General features: G+C 42.0%; 1 protein-coding gene and 1 non-coding gene across 4 annotated transcripts; one reads left to right on the forward strand and one right to left on the reverse strand.

Moving 5' to 3' along the window:
• Positions 1-284: 284 nt before the first annotated feature.
• On the forward strand, positions 285-13,435 carry GINS1 (GINS complex subunit 1). 3 transcript variants are annotated; one of them, XM_068987668.1, is made up of 7 exons: positions 285-405; positions 4,561-4,625; positions 7,669-7,767; positions 8,324-8,414; positions 10,573-10,689; positions 11,514-11,588; positions 13,248-13,435. In XM_068987668.1, exons 1-7 carry the CDS (start codon positions 331-333, stop codon positions 13,314-13,316), a joined length of 591 nt encoding a protein of 196 aa, XP_068843769.1. In that variant the 5' UTR covers positions 285-330; the 3' UTR covers positions 13,317-13,435. The 3 variants fall into 3 exon arrangements, with proteins under 3 accessions (XP_068843769.1, XP_068843770.1, XP_068843771.1); XM_068987669.1 differs by lacking the exon at positions 10,573-10,689; XM_068987670.1 differs by lacking the exons at positions 4,561-4,625; positions 7,669-7,767; positions 8,324-8,414 and having other exon boundaries at positions 331-405.
• TRNAE-UUC (transfer RNA glutamic acid (anticodon UUC)) lies at positions 7,415-7,487 on the reverse strand. Its single transcript has one exon. It is a non-coding gene; the product is annotated as a tRNA-Glu (tRNA).
• Positions 13,436-18,275: the final 4,840 nt, after the last annotated feature.

Here is an 18,275-nt window from a genome sequence, read left to right on the forward strand (position 1 = left end):
GCGTGAGAGCTGTCCTGCCGCTCAGCCTGAGCTTGGACCGAGGCCTTGGACAGTGAGGTGGGGCTGAAGCCAGACTGAGGCCCACAACCGCCCCACTGCGAGGCTCCCTGCGGCACTGCGGCTGCACCGCGGAGGCAAATGTCCCCTGGCCGCCACCGTAGCCCGGAGGCCGGCAGTGCGCTCCTATTGGTCGCCATTTTGGCGCCAAAACGGGCGGAGGCGGGGTCGGCACTGCGCGCGCCTGGGAACAATAGGAGCAGAAGCCGTAGGGAAGAGTGAGGTGGCCCTTTGGTTGAGAGCCGGTGGTCCAAAGGGCCCGGTGCCGGGACCATGTTCTGCGAGAAGGCCATGGAGCTGGTCCGGGAGCTGCACCGCGCGGCCGAGGGAAGGCTGCCTGCTTTCAACGTGAGGGCGGGGTCCTCCCCAGGGCGCTTCCCTGGGGCTGCACAACCCGGAGCGGGATGGCGGGTGTGCCTGTGGTTCCCCTCCATGGTTGTGGGAAGGTCGTGGGCAGGTCGGTTTTGGTGGCTTCCCGCGAGCGCAGGGGTTGCCGCCACTCTCCTCGCGCCCCCCTCGCCGCCCTGATCTCCCGCCGCCGCCGGCGTCCTCGTAGCTGCGGGGCGCGCGGGCTGGGCGGTGGGCGTCTGGCCCCGGTGAGGCGCAGAGAGATCGGGAAGCGGGGTGCTAGAGCTCAGGTGTGAGTTCCACTGAGGAGGTGTGGACTGGCGTGGCCCGGGCGTTAGGGCCGCGCCCTGAGGGCTGCGGTAGGTGTGGCCCCACCGGGGAGCCGGCCGTGCAAACACCCTCCCCTCCCCGCCGGGAACGGCGGGCAGCACGGGGGCTCCGGGACCGGGAGGTTTGCTCGTCACTACAAGGCATTTCAGAGGAGCGACGGGATTACTCTGTGATTTGATAGCTGTCGCAGCTCTTTGGGGAATGGACCGGATAGAAGAAAGACTGGTTCTGAGTGGATTATAAATAGACCACAGAAGAGATGGATGTGGTCCACAGCCCGGTTGGGGGGCCCTGAACACCCTGTCCTAAGACGACAGGACTGGTAGGTACGAGGACAGGCGTGGAGGTGAGAGGAGTAGCCGGGGAGTGGAGAGACCGGTGTCTCTGGAGGCTTCACTCAGGTAGCAGAGTAAACATCTGGCGGTCAGCAGGAAGAGCGTCCGGGTAAAGTGAGTTTTGAACAATCAAGACCAGTTAGTCTGACCTTGGGTTATTTAACAGATGGGGAAAGTGAGCTGCTGGAATTAAGGATCAAGATAAAGGGCTTATCTGAACTTGGAGGGTGTTGGAAGCGCAGCCTCAACTTGAACAGTTTTCTTGAACAGATTCCAGCAACTTCAGGCACTTAAAACCTTATCTAAAAAGTTAAGAGACCACAGCGGGAGGTTCACTGGAGACACAGAACGCAGAAGGGTTGTTGTTGCTGTTGTTCAGTCCGTATCATGCCCCAGTATTTGTGACCTCATGGACTGCAGCAGGCCAGGCTTCCCTGTCCTTCACTGTCTCCCTGACTTTGCTCAAATTCATGTCCATTGGGTCAGTTATGTCATCCAACCATTTCACCTTCTGTAGCCCCCTTCTCTTTCGTCCTACCCTCAATCTTTCCCAGCATCAGGGTCTTTTCCAGTGTATCAGCTCTTTACATCAGGTGGCCAAAGTACTGGAGCTTCAGCATCAGCATTATTCCTTCCAAGGAATATTCAAGGTTGATTTCCTTTAGGATTGACTGGTTTGATTTCCTTGTTATCCAAGGGACTCTCAAGAGTCTTCTCTAACACCAAAATTCAAAAGCATCAGTTCTTCTGTGTTCGGCCTCCTTTATGGTCCAACTCTCATATCCGTACATGACTACTGGAAAAACCGTAGCTTTGACTATAGGGCCCTTTGTCTGCAAAGTGGTACCTCTGCTTTTTAAAATGCTCTCTAGGCTTGTCATAGCTTTTCTTCCAAGGAGCAAGGGTCTTTTAATTTTATGGCTGCAGTCACCATCTGCAGTGATTTAGGAGCCCAAGAAAATAAATTCTGCCCCTGATTCCATTTTTTCCCCATCTATTTGCCATGAAGTGATGAGACCGGATACCATGATCTTAGGTTTTTGAATGCTGAGTTTTAAGCCAGATGTTTGAGAGGGGTGGAGGCTTTCCAATATGGCCCCACTAGAGTGGGAAGACATAGGAAGGAACCAGCCCAAAGGCACAGAGACTTCCCACAGGTACTGGCTTTTCAGACTGATAGTCCCGCTGTCTTTTTCGCTCAGATTTTAAGTGTTGGTTTCTTAGAAGTGTAAAATCCTGGCTTTTCTGGGTCTTAGAGGGTGTAGGTGTACCTTTTCTTGCAGTTGTGCCTGCCTTTGAGGGCTGGCCACTGGGACAGCTTAGCTGGGTTAAACTAAGAATTGATCTTGATCTGATTGACCCCTAACACCCTTGGCCCACACATGCTTTCGAGAATCATTCCTCCCCAGCAGATGTTAGCTGGTTTAGAGCAGGGACTCTGCCTTGTTTATTCCAGAATCCCTCATGGTTAGGTGCTGTGTTTGGCAAACTGGAATGATGCACTTTGGATGTACAGAACTGATAATTGTATCTTGAGTTCCCAGGGGCTTACAGCTGGAGATGGGAGCACAAAATGATGCAATTCCCAGTGTAAATTTTAAAAATCTAAGTCTTAAAAAAAGAAATAAAAATGTAAATCTGACGACTTGGTTGTATCTTTACAAGTTTATTTCATGCTTGTCTTTTGTATACTTGCCAATCTCCTAATTGTGCAAGAGTTTCAACTGTTCCTTAAAATAATATTTGTGATAAAAGGAATATTTAACTGAATTCTAGTAAATCAGACTTTTCCATGATATCTTTTTAACCAGTTGATGAAAAAGAAAGTGGAAGTCATGCTTTCATTTTTCATTAGAAATGATTTCTTACATTCAGGCAGGGTTAAGTAGTGTAATTTTGTAATTATACCAGTAGTGCTAAAACATTTTTGCTAATGCATATATTTTGGCTCTAAAAGTAGATGGGTTGCTTATCGTTGTTTTGTTTGGAGGTTTTGTGTGTGTTTTTGGTTGTCATTGTTATAGCATTATTGGATTTTTTCTGTGTGTGTGTAAAAATTTTTATTGAAATATAGTTTATTTACAGTGTTTCAGGTGTAGGGGTTGCTTTTTGACAGACATTGTATAACATTTATGAATTTTATAATTCTAATGTTTTTATCCTTCCAAGGGAAGTTTTTTAGAAATTTGCCCAAGTAGATAGCAGAAAAACTTCTTTGACCTTTCTGTTTTCTATCCTAGCAATGTGTAGGGTTTTTTGGTAATAACCTTTTAAGATTCTTTTCCAATAAATAGTAAGTTATTTACATGCTTTTGTCCTGTGTTATTACTTCTGTAGACTATTGGTTTTTTGTCATTAGTTTTACTGAGGTATAATTTATATACAATACAGTACACATTTTAGTAGACCTTTGAGTTTTGACAAATGTATACAATCCTTGTAACCAGCAACCCATCCAGGATTTGTGCTATCCCAAGGATTGCTTTTTCTCTTTTGTGGCACTGGCTACCTCCCATCTGCAACCCTAGGCAGCCAAGGATTTTCTTTCCCCTACAGCTTATATTTGTCTTTTTTATTGTATTTCTGGAGTCAGCATTCCAGGAATTGCAAACTTCTCTGTACGGGGCCAGTTAGAAGCATACAGTATGTAGTCCTTTCTGTCTGACTTCTCAGCCCAGTCTGTTGATTGTGTATTTTGTTGGCAATTCATTCTTTTTTTTTTGATTGTGGTAAACGATACATAACTTAAACTGCCATTTCTAACCATTTTTCTGTGTACATTTCAGTGGCATTAATTGTATTCCCATTGTTTCCAAAGCTATCACCCCTATTTCCAAAGCTTTTTCATAACCCCAGATAAACTATAGCCTTTAAGCAGTAACTCCCCACTCTTCCCCCTCAGCCTGGTAACCTCTAATCTACTTTGTTTCTATGAGTTTGCCTATTCTCGACATTTCAGATAAGTGGAATCATACAGTATTTGTCCTTTTCTGTCTGGCTTGTTTCACTAAGCAATGTTTTCAAAGTTAATGTTGTTGTATGTATCAGCACTTCTTTTTTGACTGAGTAATATTCCATTGAATGGACATACCGTTTTGGCTTATCTGTTCATCAATTGGACATTTGGATTGTTTCTATTTTTTGCCTGTTATGAATAATGCTGCTCTGCATATTTGTGCATAAGTTTTTGTATGAACTTAGGTTTGCAGTTTTCTTGAGTGTATACCTAGAAGAGGAATTGCTGGATAATGTAATTCTAAATTTAACTTTTTGTGGACCCACATGGCTGTTTTCTATAGGGCTGTACCATTTTGCATTCCAACCTGCATTGTAGAAGGGTTTCAGTTTCTCCCCATTCTCTCCAACACTTGTTATTATAGCCATCTTACTAGGTGTGGAAGGACTATTGGTTTTTCATAAGGTACATAAGCATAGCGTATTGCTACAAACTTGGTGGGGGAATTAATGAGTGTAATTTTATATGTTCCAGGAAGATGGACTGAGACAAGTTCTGGAGGAGATGAAAGCTTTATACGAGCAAAACCAATCTGATGTGTAAGTTGGTAAGCTTGATATTTTAAAACAATTTAAGAAATACAATGTTGAAGTCAGATCATCTTAATGTTCATTTTTAGACATGATTTGGTTTTTTTAATTCTCTGTGACCCTGATCATAGCCTAGCTATACAGAAGTGGGATTTGTGTTAATGATTGTTATGTCTCTAGGGACCAAATAGAGCTTGGCACATGGTAGGTGTTCGATAAATAGTTACCCTTTGACTGGTGTGACTTGCAAGGATTTAGGGTGGATCCAAAAGAGATGAGACAGGAGCAAGTAACAGACCTAACGAGTGAAGTGTGTTGTTTCCATCAGGTGAGGCCTTACTGGTTTAAAGGGAGAACAGGCAGTTTGCAAATTTAGCAGGAGCAGCAGTGACTTCCGAAAGCTTGAGTGAAGTTCGCTGGGAACTCGTGCTGCAGAACGCTACAGCTTGGTAGGTTAGAGGGTTCTGGAGTTGCAGACTATTTAGAGCCAACCATGGTAGTTGGCACAGTGGAGAATCTGGACTGAACAACAGACTTCAGAGGATCCTGTGACTGGGTGAAGAATAAGATGCAAGAGTACTGACTGCTGGAGGAAAAATGAGTTATTGAGAGAAGTCTGTCTGCAACATGAGATTTCATCCCTGGCCTTGTTAGGTAGTGTTTTCATCAGTTAGTTAGAAATAGAAATCAGTAGCATGTTAAGGTTTGTGGATTACACAGAAGAGTAGAAACACTTTGCAGTGACTGCAGTTAATGATAGATACTGATGAAGGAGGAACTGATGTGCAAGAGGTCTGCGGTCAATGTAAGGGAAATGGAAAGTCCTGAACTCGGGTGTCCAAGTCATTCATTTGTTCATGCAACAGATAGGCACTAGACACTTATGAGCTGATAAAGGGCTCTGGTGTTTCAATTGTAAACAGCAGAAATCAAGAGGTTTGCCCCCATGACCCTCAGTGTCATGCAGAAGACAGATGTTAAATGCAGGTAAACCAGGTCAGACTACCTGCTGTGAAGGAAAACACAGCACCCGGAGAGAGTAATGCACTGAAAATATTAGTAGATTGAGAAATCCTGGAAATTGTCTCCAAGGAAGAGACACTTCAGCTGGAGCCTGAATAAGTAGGTTTTAGTGAGGAAGTAATTGTGGACACAGAGCATTTCCAGTTGGAGGAAACAGCACGTGCAAAGGCCCTGAGCCATGAAAGAGGGTGGGATGCTCAGGGACCTGATCATTACCAAAGGCCAATGTGGCTAAAACTTAGTGAGCAGGCAAAGGGTGACACCAGGTGAGATTTAGTATGTGGGGGAGGTGGTGGCATGTTTGTGTTCTAACAATCACCCTAGCCGCCATGTGGACAGTGGATGGTGGGACTGAGAGGGAATATGGTGGTCATGCAGGTGATAGGAAGGGTGAGCCAGACTAGGGAAAAACAGAACAGTTTACAGACCTATTTAGGAGGTAACTGAACAGGCCTTAGTCCAGTAAGGGAATGATTTTCCTATATTTATACCATTGGGAAATTCATGATCCCCCAAAATTCTGTGCCCTATCCTCCTAGTTTGGTTCTGGGCAGGACAGTCACTATTACCAGTTTCTGGTTAAAATTCTTTGTCAGAAGAAATCTATTCCTACTTAATTGCTCACATGGAAATGTGAATTTTTTAAGGAGGTTCTTGTGTATTTAATCAAGTACTTTGACGTTAAGTTGGGTGTGTTTTATTTGTGCTATTTCATTATAATCAAGAGCACACTGGAAACAACGTGGAGAATAGAGTGGCAGGAGTGTCTGGAGCAGATCTGGAAGATGTGGTGCATCTATGTACATGGCCCAGATCTAGAAGACATGGGAAATACATTTTGCCTCTATTTTCAGGACCTAGAGCAGGCACATACATTTTGTATTTATCTGTTGCCTTTTAAAACTCCAAAGTAGATACTTATTAATTCTGTACATATGGTTTTGTTTTGTTTTCCTTTTTTTTTTTTCTACTGTGGTTAAGATACACACCAGTGACAGCTCAGTGGTAAAGAATCTGCCTGCCAGTACAGGAAATGTGCATTCAGTCCCTGGGTCGGGAAGGTCCCCTGGAGAAGGAAATGGCAACCCTCCTCAGTTTTCTGGCCTGGAAAATTCCGTGGACAGGAGCTTGGCAGGCTACAGTCCATGGGGTCCGAAAAACCGGACACTAGAGCGACTGAGCACACATACTATTGAGTGTATTCAGAACATCCATAATGTCATATCTCCATCACCACCACCACCTCCAGAACTCTTCATTTTACAAAACTGAAACACCGTACCCAGTAAACAACTGTCCATGTGATTGGAAAGGGTGATACCTGTCTGATATCTAAGGAGACATGTTTTTTATCGGGTAAAACCAAAATTTCCTCCCTCTTTGTGTAAAGGACCCTAAAGTGCAAACATCAAAAACTATTTCTTGGATGAGTGGAGGAGCACTTGACTTTAGAGTCCTTATCTCACTTTATGAGAATGAGGATTTGGAAGGATTTGATACTATAGAAAGAGGACTCCGTAAGATAAGAACATGATGTGAGGCCATAATCTTATGCCGCATGATATTTGATCTCTTGTCCCAGCATGAAAAAGGGATTCTAAAAAGTGAGGCAAAAAGTTGTCTTTTGGAAACAATGGAAATTAATCCGTGTGCAAAACACAGTGTGCCACATGGCTAAACAAAACAATGGGAATATGATCCTAGGCAAATTAGGTATTTTTAATTTTTTTTTTTTTAAGAATTTAAGTTTGTCCACACAGCTTGTAGGATCTTAGTTCCCTGACCAGGGATTGAACCTGTGCCCTCGGCAGTGAAAGTGCAGTGTCTTAACCATTGGACCACCAGGGAATTCCCTGGATCTTTTCTGTTTTATTCTGTTAGCAAAAGCTCCGATGTGGAGGCAGGTACTATTTAGGTAGGTTAACTACTGACATAAATGGCTAAAAACAAGTATGGAGTTAGTCGTTAGCTGACTTTGAAAATTTAACCTGTACTCAATAGACATTCTTTTCCTTAAATGTTTTACCAGGAATGAAGCAAAGTCAAGTGGACGAGGTGATTTGATACCAACCATCAAGTTTCGACACTGTTCTTTGCTAAGAAATCAGCGCTGCATTGTAGCCTACCTGTGAGCATCTCTGTGTTTGCGGGGGTGGCAGGGAGCAGTGGAGGGTTCCCATCCAAGTGGGTATCAGAAATTCTTAGAGTGGTCTCTCTTTTATGAGCATTCTGAATTTTCTCTTTCCACTTAAACATTTTTTATTATGGAAAATTATAGTATTCTTAAAACTAGGGAATAATACTACAACCCCCCGTGGAGCCATCATATAGGTTACAGTTCTTAACATTTTGCCATAATTGCTTCATCTTCTTTTATGTGTCTATGTTAAACATTAGACATTTTACCACTGAATAGTTTCGTATGCATCTTTAAGAAATAATGGCCTTTGGGGCCTTTTCTCACATGACCTCTATATAATTCTCACACCTAGAGCAGTGAACATACCTTCACAACATCCATCCAGTCTATTCTTATTTTCCATGTTGTTCCAAAGGTGTCCTCTTACAGTGGTTTGTTTGCCTCTGGAATCAAATCAAAGTCCACGTGTTACCTTCTGGTGGTTGAGTCTTAAGCCTCTCCTGATCAAGACAGCTTCTGATCCAATACCGTATTAATGTTCTAGGTATGACCGGCTGCTTCGGATTAGAGCACTCAGGTGGGAATATGGCAGTGTCTTGCCAAGTGCTTTACGATTTCACATGTCTGCTGAAGAAGTAAGTTAGCGCTCTTGTTCAAATTTGTCAATACAGAAACTGGCTGAGCTTCTGGCATTGTTTGTGGCGGTGGTGGTTTAGTCGCTAAGTCATGTCCCACTCTTGTGATCCCATGGACTGTAGCCCGCCAGCCTCTTCTGTCCATGAGGATTCTCTAGGCAAGAATACTGGAGTGAGTTGCCAGTTCCTTCTCCAGGGACTCTTCCCAACCCAGGGATCGAACCCAGGTCTCCTGCACTGCAGGCAGATTCTTTACCAACTGAGCTATGAGGGAAGCCCCCTGGCATTGTTTTGTAATAGTATTTATGGTGTTTGTCTTTTTAACATTTGCTTTTCAGTAGTTTTTGGTCTGTTTGAGAATGGTAGGAGTAATTCTAAATGCTATATGGAAAACTACTATTACTTAACAAAATAAAGGGTCCTGTTATATTAGCTGCTAGTGATCTATCAGTAGGACTCAATACTGGCATTATTATTTGGAGGTTTTTCATAAAATATTTGTGTGTACATACTTTGCTTGGGGCTTCCCAGGTGGCGCTTATGGTAAAGAACTTGCCTGTCAGTGCAGGACACATAAGTGATGTGAGTTCTAGCCTTGGGTCGGGAAGATCCCCTAGAGGAGGGCTTGGCAACCCATTCCAGTATTCTTGCCAGGATAATCCCCCTGGATGGAGGACCTTGGCAGGCTACAGTCCATAGGGTCACAGAGAAATGGACACAACTGAAGAGACTCAGCACACACACACACGTACTTTGCTTATCTTTGTGAATGTGTGATGAATTCTTGATTTATCCAGTCACTGAGGCACAATATTTAAGGACACAGGATTGAAGGCAAGCAAACTCGTGTAGAAACCTTGGCTCTATTTCTGTGAGATCCTAGGCAGGTGACTCCATCCCTCCCTGTGCCTAGATTCCCTCATTTACAAAGTGAAGGTCATAGCATCTGCTGCAGTGACTTCGGACACTAACTGCCTAGTTAGACCAAACTTCAGATGTTAAGACTGCCCTCATTTCAGACGCCAGCCATGGTTTGGGGGTTCCCAGGGACACACTCTCCCTTCTGACCAACTGGCTACAAATTCAGAGGTTCCCACTCTCCCCTCAGGTTTGAGGCTTTTAGCCTCTTGATATCATTGCAGAGAGGAGAGGGGAGCTAGAAGGAGGGCTGTGTCACCTCTGATTCATTGCATCATGGTTTGATCAATCAATGCAGCCTATGTCATGACACTCCAGAGTTGTGTAAGCTTCCCCGGTTGACACAACATCATGTGCATTGTTCCACATCAGTGTGCCTGGGGGGTGGTGTGTCCTGATCCCTCAGGGAGAGGAAACCAAATCTTCACCTTTGGGACCCTCCCACACCTCACCCTGGATGTCTCTTCCTTTGGCTGGTTCTATTTGTATTCCTTTCACTACAGTACAACAGTGAATGTCAGGACAGTGCTTTCCTGGGTCCTGAGAGTCGTTCTGGCAAAGTATTAAACCTGAGGGAGGGGTGTACGTGTGTATCCATGCATGCACACACTTTACTAGTGAAGGTTATGAAGATGTTTTTCTGTACAGTCTTTGGAGTTATCCTGTTTTATCTTTCACAAAGATCTACAGTACTGGAATAAATTTTTGTGAATAATGTATGAGCCAAGTTGCATGTCTGTGGGGGTCTTTCTTTTGTCTTAGTCTATTTTCCTTGTACCGATTTCATGCTGCTTAAATGATTGTAATTTTGTAATACTTCTTAAGCAAGTTTTCCCATTTTGTTCTTTTTTCAAGTGTCTTGACTATTTTTGGCTTTTTGCATTTCCATGCAAATTTCAGACTCCTTTGTCAAGTTTGATTTTTTTTAAACAATTGGAGTTTTGAGAATGACTTGGATCTATAGATCAGTTAACATTATTATAACACTGAATGGTCCAGTCCTTGAAAGTGGTATATCATTCTGCACTTTTAGGTACCAATATGCAGAATGACCAATACCTACTGTTCTAGGTACCAATGCCTGGTTCATAATAGGCAATCAATAATACTTGTAGTTTGAATGAATGGTCATAGTAAAGATGCATGTGGGCATGTGTGCTGTTTTTGAAAGGGTTAGTGTATAGTTTCTGCTAATTTATTTTCTTACAGCTTTGTCAAATGGCCATCTTTATGTTTCCAGATGGACTGGTTCAATCGTTATAAAAAGTCCCTTGCTACCTACATGAGGTCATTGGGAGGAGACGAAGGTTTGGACATCACACAGGATATGAAACCTCCAAAAAGCCTATATATAGAAGTAAGTACACCTTTTTAAAAAAATGAGTGTTTCTTTGATGCATAGAATGAGCTGACTTTTGTCCAAGGGAGGGGGTATATGAATATATACTACGGTATATAGGCATACCTTGGAGACACCATAGGTTTGGTTTCTAACTCACAATAAAGCGAATATTCACTAAAACATGTCACAAAAATCTTTTGGTTTCCCAGTGCATGTAAAAGTTACGCTTACACTAGTCTATTGAGTATGTGTTAGCATTATATACATATTTTATTGCTAAAAAATCCTGCTATCTGACAATGCACGGTTGACACAAATCTTCAGTTTGTAAAAAAAAAAAAAAATCAATATTAGAGAAGCACAATAAAGCAAAAAACAAATGAGAGGAAACATAAACCCAAGCCAAAACTTTTACCTGTAGGTGATGGTGGGAATCGGATTGAACAGCTAAAAATTTTTGGCTGTACCTGTTTTAAAAGTTTTAACTTTAGAACCATGTAAGTATTTTACATATTATTAAAACAAAATGAAATCAAAGTGAAAAACCAACCCAAAACTCTCTTTGGCAGCTCCTTCAGTTTCCTTGCTGTCATTGCTGACCTATACATATATTCAGAGATTTGCCATTTTTCTTCCTCCCCATCAGTGGATATTGGAACCAGTGGACACTGGAACCACTAATATGCCCCAGTAAGAAATACTAAACCGAACTACACAGAGAAGAAACACACAGAGCCTAATAGTTCCCTGTGGGTACATGTACAGTCCCCAGCTACTTGATGGTTACTTCATAATAAAAGATAATTTAGATATTATAAAACATCAGTTTTTCTTTTCAGGTGCGGTGTCTAAAAGACTATGGAGAATTTGAAGTTGAGGATGGTACTTCAGTGCTATTAAAAAAAAATAGCCAGGTATTTACTGTCTTAGGACACTTTAAATTTTTTAAGAGTGTTGAATGATGGAAATGTTGGAGTCAGTAGCTAAATAAATATCACCTTGCCGTGATCATTTGTGTCATAGGCATTAAGTTTATCTTAAGATATCCTTTTATCCTTTTTCTAAAGACTTGAAGCAAACATTGCATATAGTAAGAAAGGGTTAATACCGTTGGCCCTTAAACATCATGTAGGGATTATGGGTGCAGTCAGACTGCCTGCTCCCCACAGGCTCTAGGTGCCCGGGCTTCTGTTGTGGCGGCACGTGGGTTTGGTAGTTGTGGCGTGTGGGCTCTGTGGCATGTGGACTCTAGGGTTTGTGGGCAGAAGCCTTCCTCTTGATGAGACTTTGCCTCTCAGTATCACTCTAAAACTGGGGTAACTTAAAAGCCTCAGCTACTGTAGTGGACATTAAGAGGCTTCTAACATGTCTGAGCACATCAGAAATAAGTTTTCTATAAAATCTGTGTTATAGATCACCCACATAATGTGAAATATTAAGAGGGAAACATTTTCCTACCATACAGTCCTTTATTCTTGACTGTATGGGGCATGTTTCCATTGCCCAGAAATGAGAACAAATGTCTTTAGTGGACATTGGAATTGTTTAGTGAACAACTCCATTGTTTTTTTGGTGTTTTTTTTTTTCTTTTTTTCTTAACATTTCATAGTTGTAAGACTAAAAAATCGTTAACTTAGACATCAGTCCTTGGCCCATGGGTCCTCATGACTGGTTGGCAGGAGTTCCTTGGGTCGTGGGTCCCACGTGAGGCCTTGAGTTTGTGAACTTGTCAGGCACACCGTGCTGCTGAAGTGGCATCCACTTCCTTGAGTATTTGCCATACTCTCTCCTTCAGTTCACCTTCTAGAGTTCTCTACGCTGCACTTTCTAATGCACTATTTTTCAGTTTTACTCAAGTATCTATGTCTGTCTAGTCTTTGAGATTTCTTTGGTCACCTGTGAGTTTGAAAAGTCTTCCTGCCTCACTCCCTGCACCTCCCCGCTCCAGAATTTAGTAAACGTTCCCTTCTGTATTAAGCATTGCTGTTTGGGAGGGAATGAGACCAGGAGATGCCGTTCCACCTCAGAATGAGAGCAGTGTGCTCTCTGGAGACATGGAGGATGAGCTTTAGCTGGGCACCATCTTCCTCACACACAGTGTGTGGCCAGCATCCATGGGTTACAAAGACTTCATCCTTGAAAAATACGGGAGAAGAGTTGCACTGTTAGTAGAGGAATAACTGTTCAGACATAGATCCTCAAGAGGTTTAATGAAGAAGACACTCCTTCCGTTCGCCTTAGTGAACTGTTGCCACATCCCTTGTGGTCTGTGGCCTGGCTTTCCTGTGCATAAATCTAAAAATGCAAACACTAAGGAAAATACCTACTAGAATTCAGAAGTCTTTAGTTTAAATTTAACTAAGTATGAATTTGTTTATAAAATTCAGATTTTAGTACAGCTCTAAGTAACATCAATTTCAGTTGATGAAAATAGCAAATACTTAAGCTTGGCTTTTAACTACTTGGCTGGTGCAGTTTGAAGTATTCAGCATGCATTGCTGCTTTTTAATGACACAACATGTCATTTAAAATAATGCTCTTCATTCCTCTCTCTTCCTCCCCCTACCCCTCAGCACTTTTTACCTCGGTGGAAGTGTGAGCAGCTGATTAGACAAGGCATTCTGGAGCACGTGCTGTCATGACCCCTGGCCGGATGGCTGCTAAGACTACCTCCTGGTGTGAGACTGCTCCCAACCAAAGTCACTTCTCCACCTCCCGAAGCCCCACTGCTTTTTGGTTCTAAAATTGAGACATTCTTTAACCGGGAATGCTTGGCGGAGGAATATGGTTTCTTTTTTTTTTTCTTTTTTCTTTTCATTTGGATGTTAGTTTCTTTTTTATTTCATTTCTGAATATAATTCCATTACCTTCCATGGTAAACATGTTTGTGAATCTATGTTGTATGTTTGTACTTTGAAGTATCGGTTCTCAAAAGAGAATTTGCACTCTGGCCGTACAGAGCCTCCACAGACATCCACCCTGCTGTCCACAGCTCTAGAGCGAAGTCTAAGATCAGGGTTCTAGCAGATGCTGTGCCTAAAGAGAATGCTTCCTGGCTATATACAGCCATCTTCTCATTCTGTCCTCATAACATGCAAGAGGTTTGATTTTTGTATTGTATATGATTCTCCCCTTTGTGTAGTAAGTTGTATCTGTAATCATAACATTTCTACAATTCCCAAAATACTATCGTAAGTTTTAGTTTCATGAAAGTAAACATTTGTTACATGTTCATCTCTTTTAGACATTGAGGAAGAGTTTCATCTGGATGTATAAGGAGGTCTTATGTCCCTGTGCCTCTTGTATTATTGCTGGAAGTGTGCATTGTGCAAGCCAGGGAGCTGAATTTCTGAAGTTTGTGTTTCCAAATCATATGGGCAGGTGGAGCTGGTGGTCTCTAAAGAACACAATGGATTTTGCCCATTTCCAGCAGTGGTAGCTGGTCTGGCTCGTACCTGTCTGCAAGCTTGTGTCGCAGAATGTCCATTTTGGAAAGGGAAATTGAGATTGGGGCTAGGAAAGGAATTTTGTGCAATTTCCCCCCAAGAGTCACATTGACCAAAAAGTCACATGAAGAGCTGATCAGCTAAATGGAGGGCAATTTCTACTGCCCAGTAAAATGATAGGCATCAGAGAAGCACCAGGTGGTCCTACCTGCTGGTCAGTGGCCTTTCTCCACCAGTCCCCTCCATGACCAGCCCAGTAATCTCAGAGACATTCAAGTTACAGATAAACCCAGTAGCTGGCACTCTCTGTGCAGTGTATTGCTTAAACGGGAATATTTCTGGCTAAAATTATATTCAAGTAGTCAAGCTATGGAAAGCCTCTACCTAGGGTGTGGATCTGCATATTTTCACAACACACGTATTAATACTTAGTCAGCAGGCGGCCCTTCGCAGATTCTTTTCCAAGCTGTGCGGCTCACAGGATCTGTTTCCTGACCAGAGATTGAACCTGTGCCCTGGGCATTGAAAGTACAGACCCCTAAATTAATTCCTTCCATAGATTCATAGCCAGATCATATTTTCATCTGAATCTCTGCCAATAAACAATATGGAAAATTTCCCTAGTGAATGGGATGGATGATGTTTTAACTGTAGGTCAGAGGTCACTTCCCTTGCATTCTGCTCTTCCAGGCATGTGGAGCCATGTGCAGGGGAGCCCAGAGTCCATGTGAGTCAGCTGTGAGGAGGAACCTGCGGTAAAGCCCATTGCCCTGTTGCCAGCCCAGCATCATTCCTGTATATAAACCATATGATGTACTTTTCTGATTCATTCCCAAAATAAAATAATAAGTATGTTCTTACTTGAAGTAAATGTATACTGGTTGAAAAATTAAAATTTTGTAGGTTTTATTGATTTATGTTGATTGGTCCTATAGAGTTGTAGCTAGGATTTTAAAATACATGTTCTTTTATTTAAAGGTAATAAGTACACAATTGAAAAGATAAAAGAAAACATACAATGTAGAAAATGAAAGTAAGTTCCTATTTTACCTACTAAATGCCACCATCCAGTGTGCCCACTGTTAACTGATTACGCATATAAAGTACAATCTCATTTCAGGTGTTTTTCCAATGAAATACTTCCCAGTTTTTGTTCCTAATGTGAATGGAATCTTCTTTTCTGTTATTTTCTGACTGGTTTTGGATGATAAATATTAAAAAGCAGTAAATTATGATGACTTGGCCACTTTCCTATATAAAGTCATTTCTTTTTCATGGATTTTGTCATCTGGAACTTTCAGAAAAATGTTGACTACTGCTGCTAATAGCTGGCAGCTTATCCTTTTCCTAACATGACCTGAATGACACAGTCTTCTTCATCTCTCTACCCCATACTTCTCCAGGAAAAACTCGTAAGACTTGTGGCCTCCCTCAGTGCAACCTGAAACTTCAAAATAAATTTAAAACCATAGTAAAACAGTGGTAATTAACAAACATGATTTTTTCCAAGTGCATTTTTTGAACTTGAGTGATGATCATATATGGTTTCTCACTTAACTCCCTAAAGTTGCGATTACATATATATAACTGTTGCACTATCTTAGAGTCCATTTGTAACATTCTTCTTGGCCATGGCATGTTAACCATTCATGGAACTGCAAGATTTGATTTGCTGTTATTTGATTGTGGAATTTTGCAACTTTGAGTGATGCTGTTTTATAGTGCTTAGCAAGAGGGGATGGATGTGTGTGTATTCACATATGTGTCTGCTTTGTCATTGTTTTCAGTCATCTGTTCCTATGAAACAGCTATCTGAACACAATGGCTTTAAACCACACCTCTCTTGACTTTCTCAGTTCAGCAGGTTTGCTGGGCTCAGCTGGGAGTTTCTGTAGATCTTGCTTGGGGGTCCCTGATGCAGCTGCATTCCTCTGGTGACCTGATTGGATGGCTTGGCCTCTGTTTTCCGTGGGGCCTCTTGGGAGGTTCTCTCCAGTGAGCTGATGGGCTTCTTACCTGGCAGCTTGGGACCCTGCAGGGTTAAGAAGGTGGAGGTGCGTGCTGCTAGTTTTCTGAACGACGAGGCCTGGTAGTGGACTAGCACCGTTTTCTGCCAAATTCAGTCAACTAGTACAGCCCCAGGTGCTCAGAGTCAGTGCAGAGGCCGCGTGGACCGCATAAAGGCAGAACAGCAGGAGGCCCCCCCTTCAGATGGGGTGTCAGGGTTCTGGCGTCAGTTTTTAGTGGTGCACGTTCCTTTATCTATTTTTCATAGAAATGTCCCTTTTAAAATAGCATTAATACCTATAGAACTATCTCAGTATGAATCTTCTCTGGAGAGATACTTGATGAATTTTTTCTTTAGTTTGAAGTCAAACTTTTCTACCTTTTCTTAAGTAAATTTCAGTTAGTCTTTTCTAAGCTTTTTTAATCTATATTTTGAAATGTATTACGGAATTTTTTTTCTTTTCACTACATATGATTATCCCTCATATGTGTCTGTCTTTGCTTTTTGGTCTTAGTCCTATAACTAGAAGAAGTGTCTGCAATAACACTGTATGAATCCTTAGGATGTAGTGAAGGGAGGTGCTAATTTCACATGGTCTATTGCTTTTCACAATTGATGGTATTTTAGGATGAGTTGAATTCATTCTGTTTTGTAACTACAAAAACAATGTTTTAATACAGTACAAAATGTAGTAACAAAGAAGGTAGCCATCTACAAGTCAGCCAGAGGCCTCAGGGAAAACAAACCTGCTAATAAGTTTGGGTTTCTAGCCTCCAGAATTGTAAGAAAATAAATTAATTTTGTTTCAGTCACCCAGTCTGTAATATTCTGTTTTGGCGGCCCCTGCAAACTAATAGAAGGTGTCTAGTATCTTTTTCTTTAATGTATTTCCCTATTTGAGAGACTTGGAAGTTTCCATCCTTTTGCTATTACAGACAGAGCTATATGAGTAACCTTGTACATATATCATTTTACACATACACAGCTTGGTGTGTAGGATAATTGTAATTTTGATGGGATTTGTAATTTTTTAGGAATTATAATTTGTACTACACCAGAAATTATGAGAGTCACTCCCCCTAACCTTCTTTGCCAACAGTATGTTATTTCCAGTTGGGGCTGTTACAGAAAAGATGCCACGAACGTTAATGTACAAGTCTGTTACGGATGCTTATTTCTTTTCCTTTGGGCAAATAACTAGGAGTAAAATGGCTGGGTCTTAATGTAGGTGTGATTTTTTAACTTTTGAAGAAATGTCCAAACTCCTCCAAGGTGGTTGTGCATTTGCATTCCACCAGCAGTGTATGAGTTCAATCCAGTTCTACATCCACTCCAATACTTAGTATGATTAGCTTTTAAATTTTACCCATTCTAATAGGTGTGTAGCACTATCTCACTGAGATTTTAATTTGTATTTCCCTAATGACTTAAAAGAGATGGGAATACCACAGCACCTGACCTGTCTCCTGAGAAATCTGTATGCAGGTCAGGAAGCAACAGTTAGAACTGGACATGGAACAACAGACTGGTTCCAAATCAGGAAAGAAGTACATCAAGGCTGTATGTTGTCACCCTGCTTATTTAACTTATACCCAGAGTACATCATGAGAAACACTAGGCTGCATGAAGCACAAGCTGAAATCAAGAGTGCTGGGAGAAATATCAATAGCCTCAGATATGCAGATGACAACACCCTTATGGCAGAAAGCAAAGAACTAAAGAACCTCTTGATGAAAGTGAAAGAGGAGAGTGAAAAAGTTGGCTTAAAACTCAACGTTCAGAAAACTAAGATCATGGCATCAGGTCCCAACACTTCATGGCAAATAGATGGGGAAACAGTGACAGACTTTATTTGTGGGGGTTCCAAAATCACTGCAGATGGTGACTGCAGTCATGAAATTAAAAGACGCTTACTCCTTGGAAGAAAAGCTATGACCAACCTAGATAGCATATTAAAAAGCAGAGACGTTACTTTGCTGACAAAGGTCCAGCTAGTCAAAGCTTTGGTTTTTCCAGTAGTCATGTATGGATGTGAGAGTTGGACTATAAAGGAAGCCGAGCGCCGAAAAATTGATGCTTTTGAACTGTGGTGTTGGAGAAGACTCTTGAGAGTCCTATGGACTGCAAGGAGATCCAACCAGTCCATC

This window comes from Capricornis sumatraensis, chromosome 15 (assembly GCF_032405125.1).
Source record: "Capricornis sumatraensis isolate serow.1 chromosome 15, serow.2, whole genome shotgun sequence".
Classification (NCBI taxonomy): Eukaryota; Metazoa; Chordata; class Mammalia; order Artiodactyla; family Bovidae; genus Capricornis; species Capricornis sumatraensis.

What these genes read in the sequence shown, in the direction of transcription:
- GINS1 (XM_068987668.1), top strand. Translation starts at nt 331, where the DNA reads ATGTTCTGCGAGAAGGCCATGGAGCTGGTCCGGGAGCTGCACCGCGCG. An exon ending in GAAGGCTGCCTGCTTTCAAC is followed by an intron (nt 406 to 4,560) that starts GTGAGGGCGGGG and finishes TATATGTTCCAG; the next exon opens with GAAGATGGACTGAGACAAGT. An exon ending in TTCACATGTCTGCTGAAGAA is followed by an intron (nt 8,415 to 10,572) that starts GTAAGTTAGCGC and finishes TTATGTTTCCAG; the next exon opens with ATGGACTGGTTCAATCGTTA.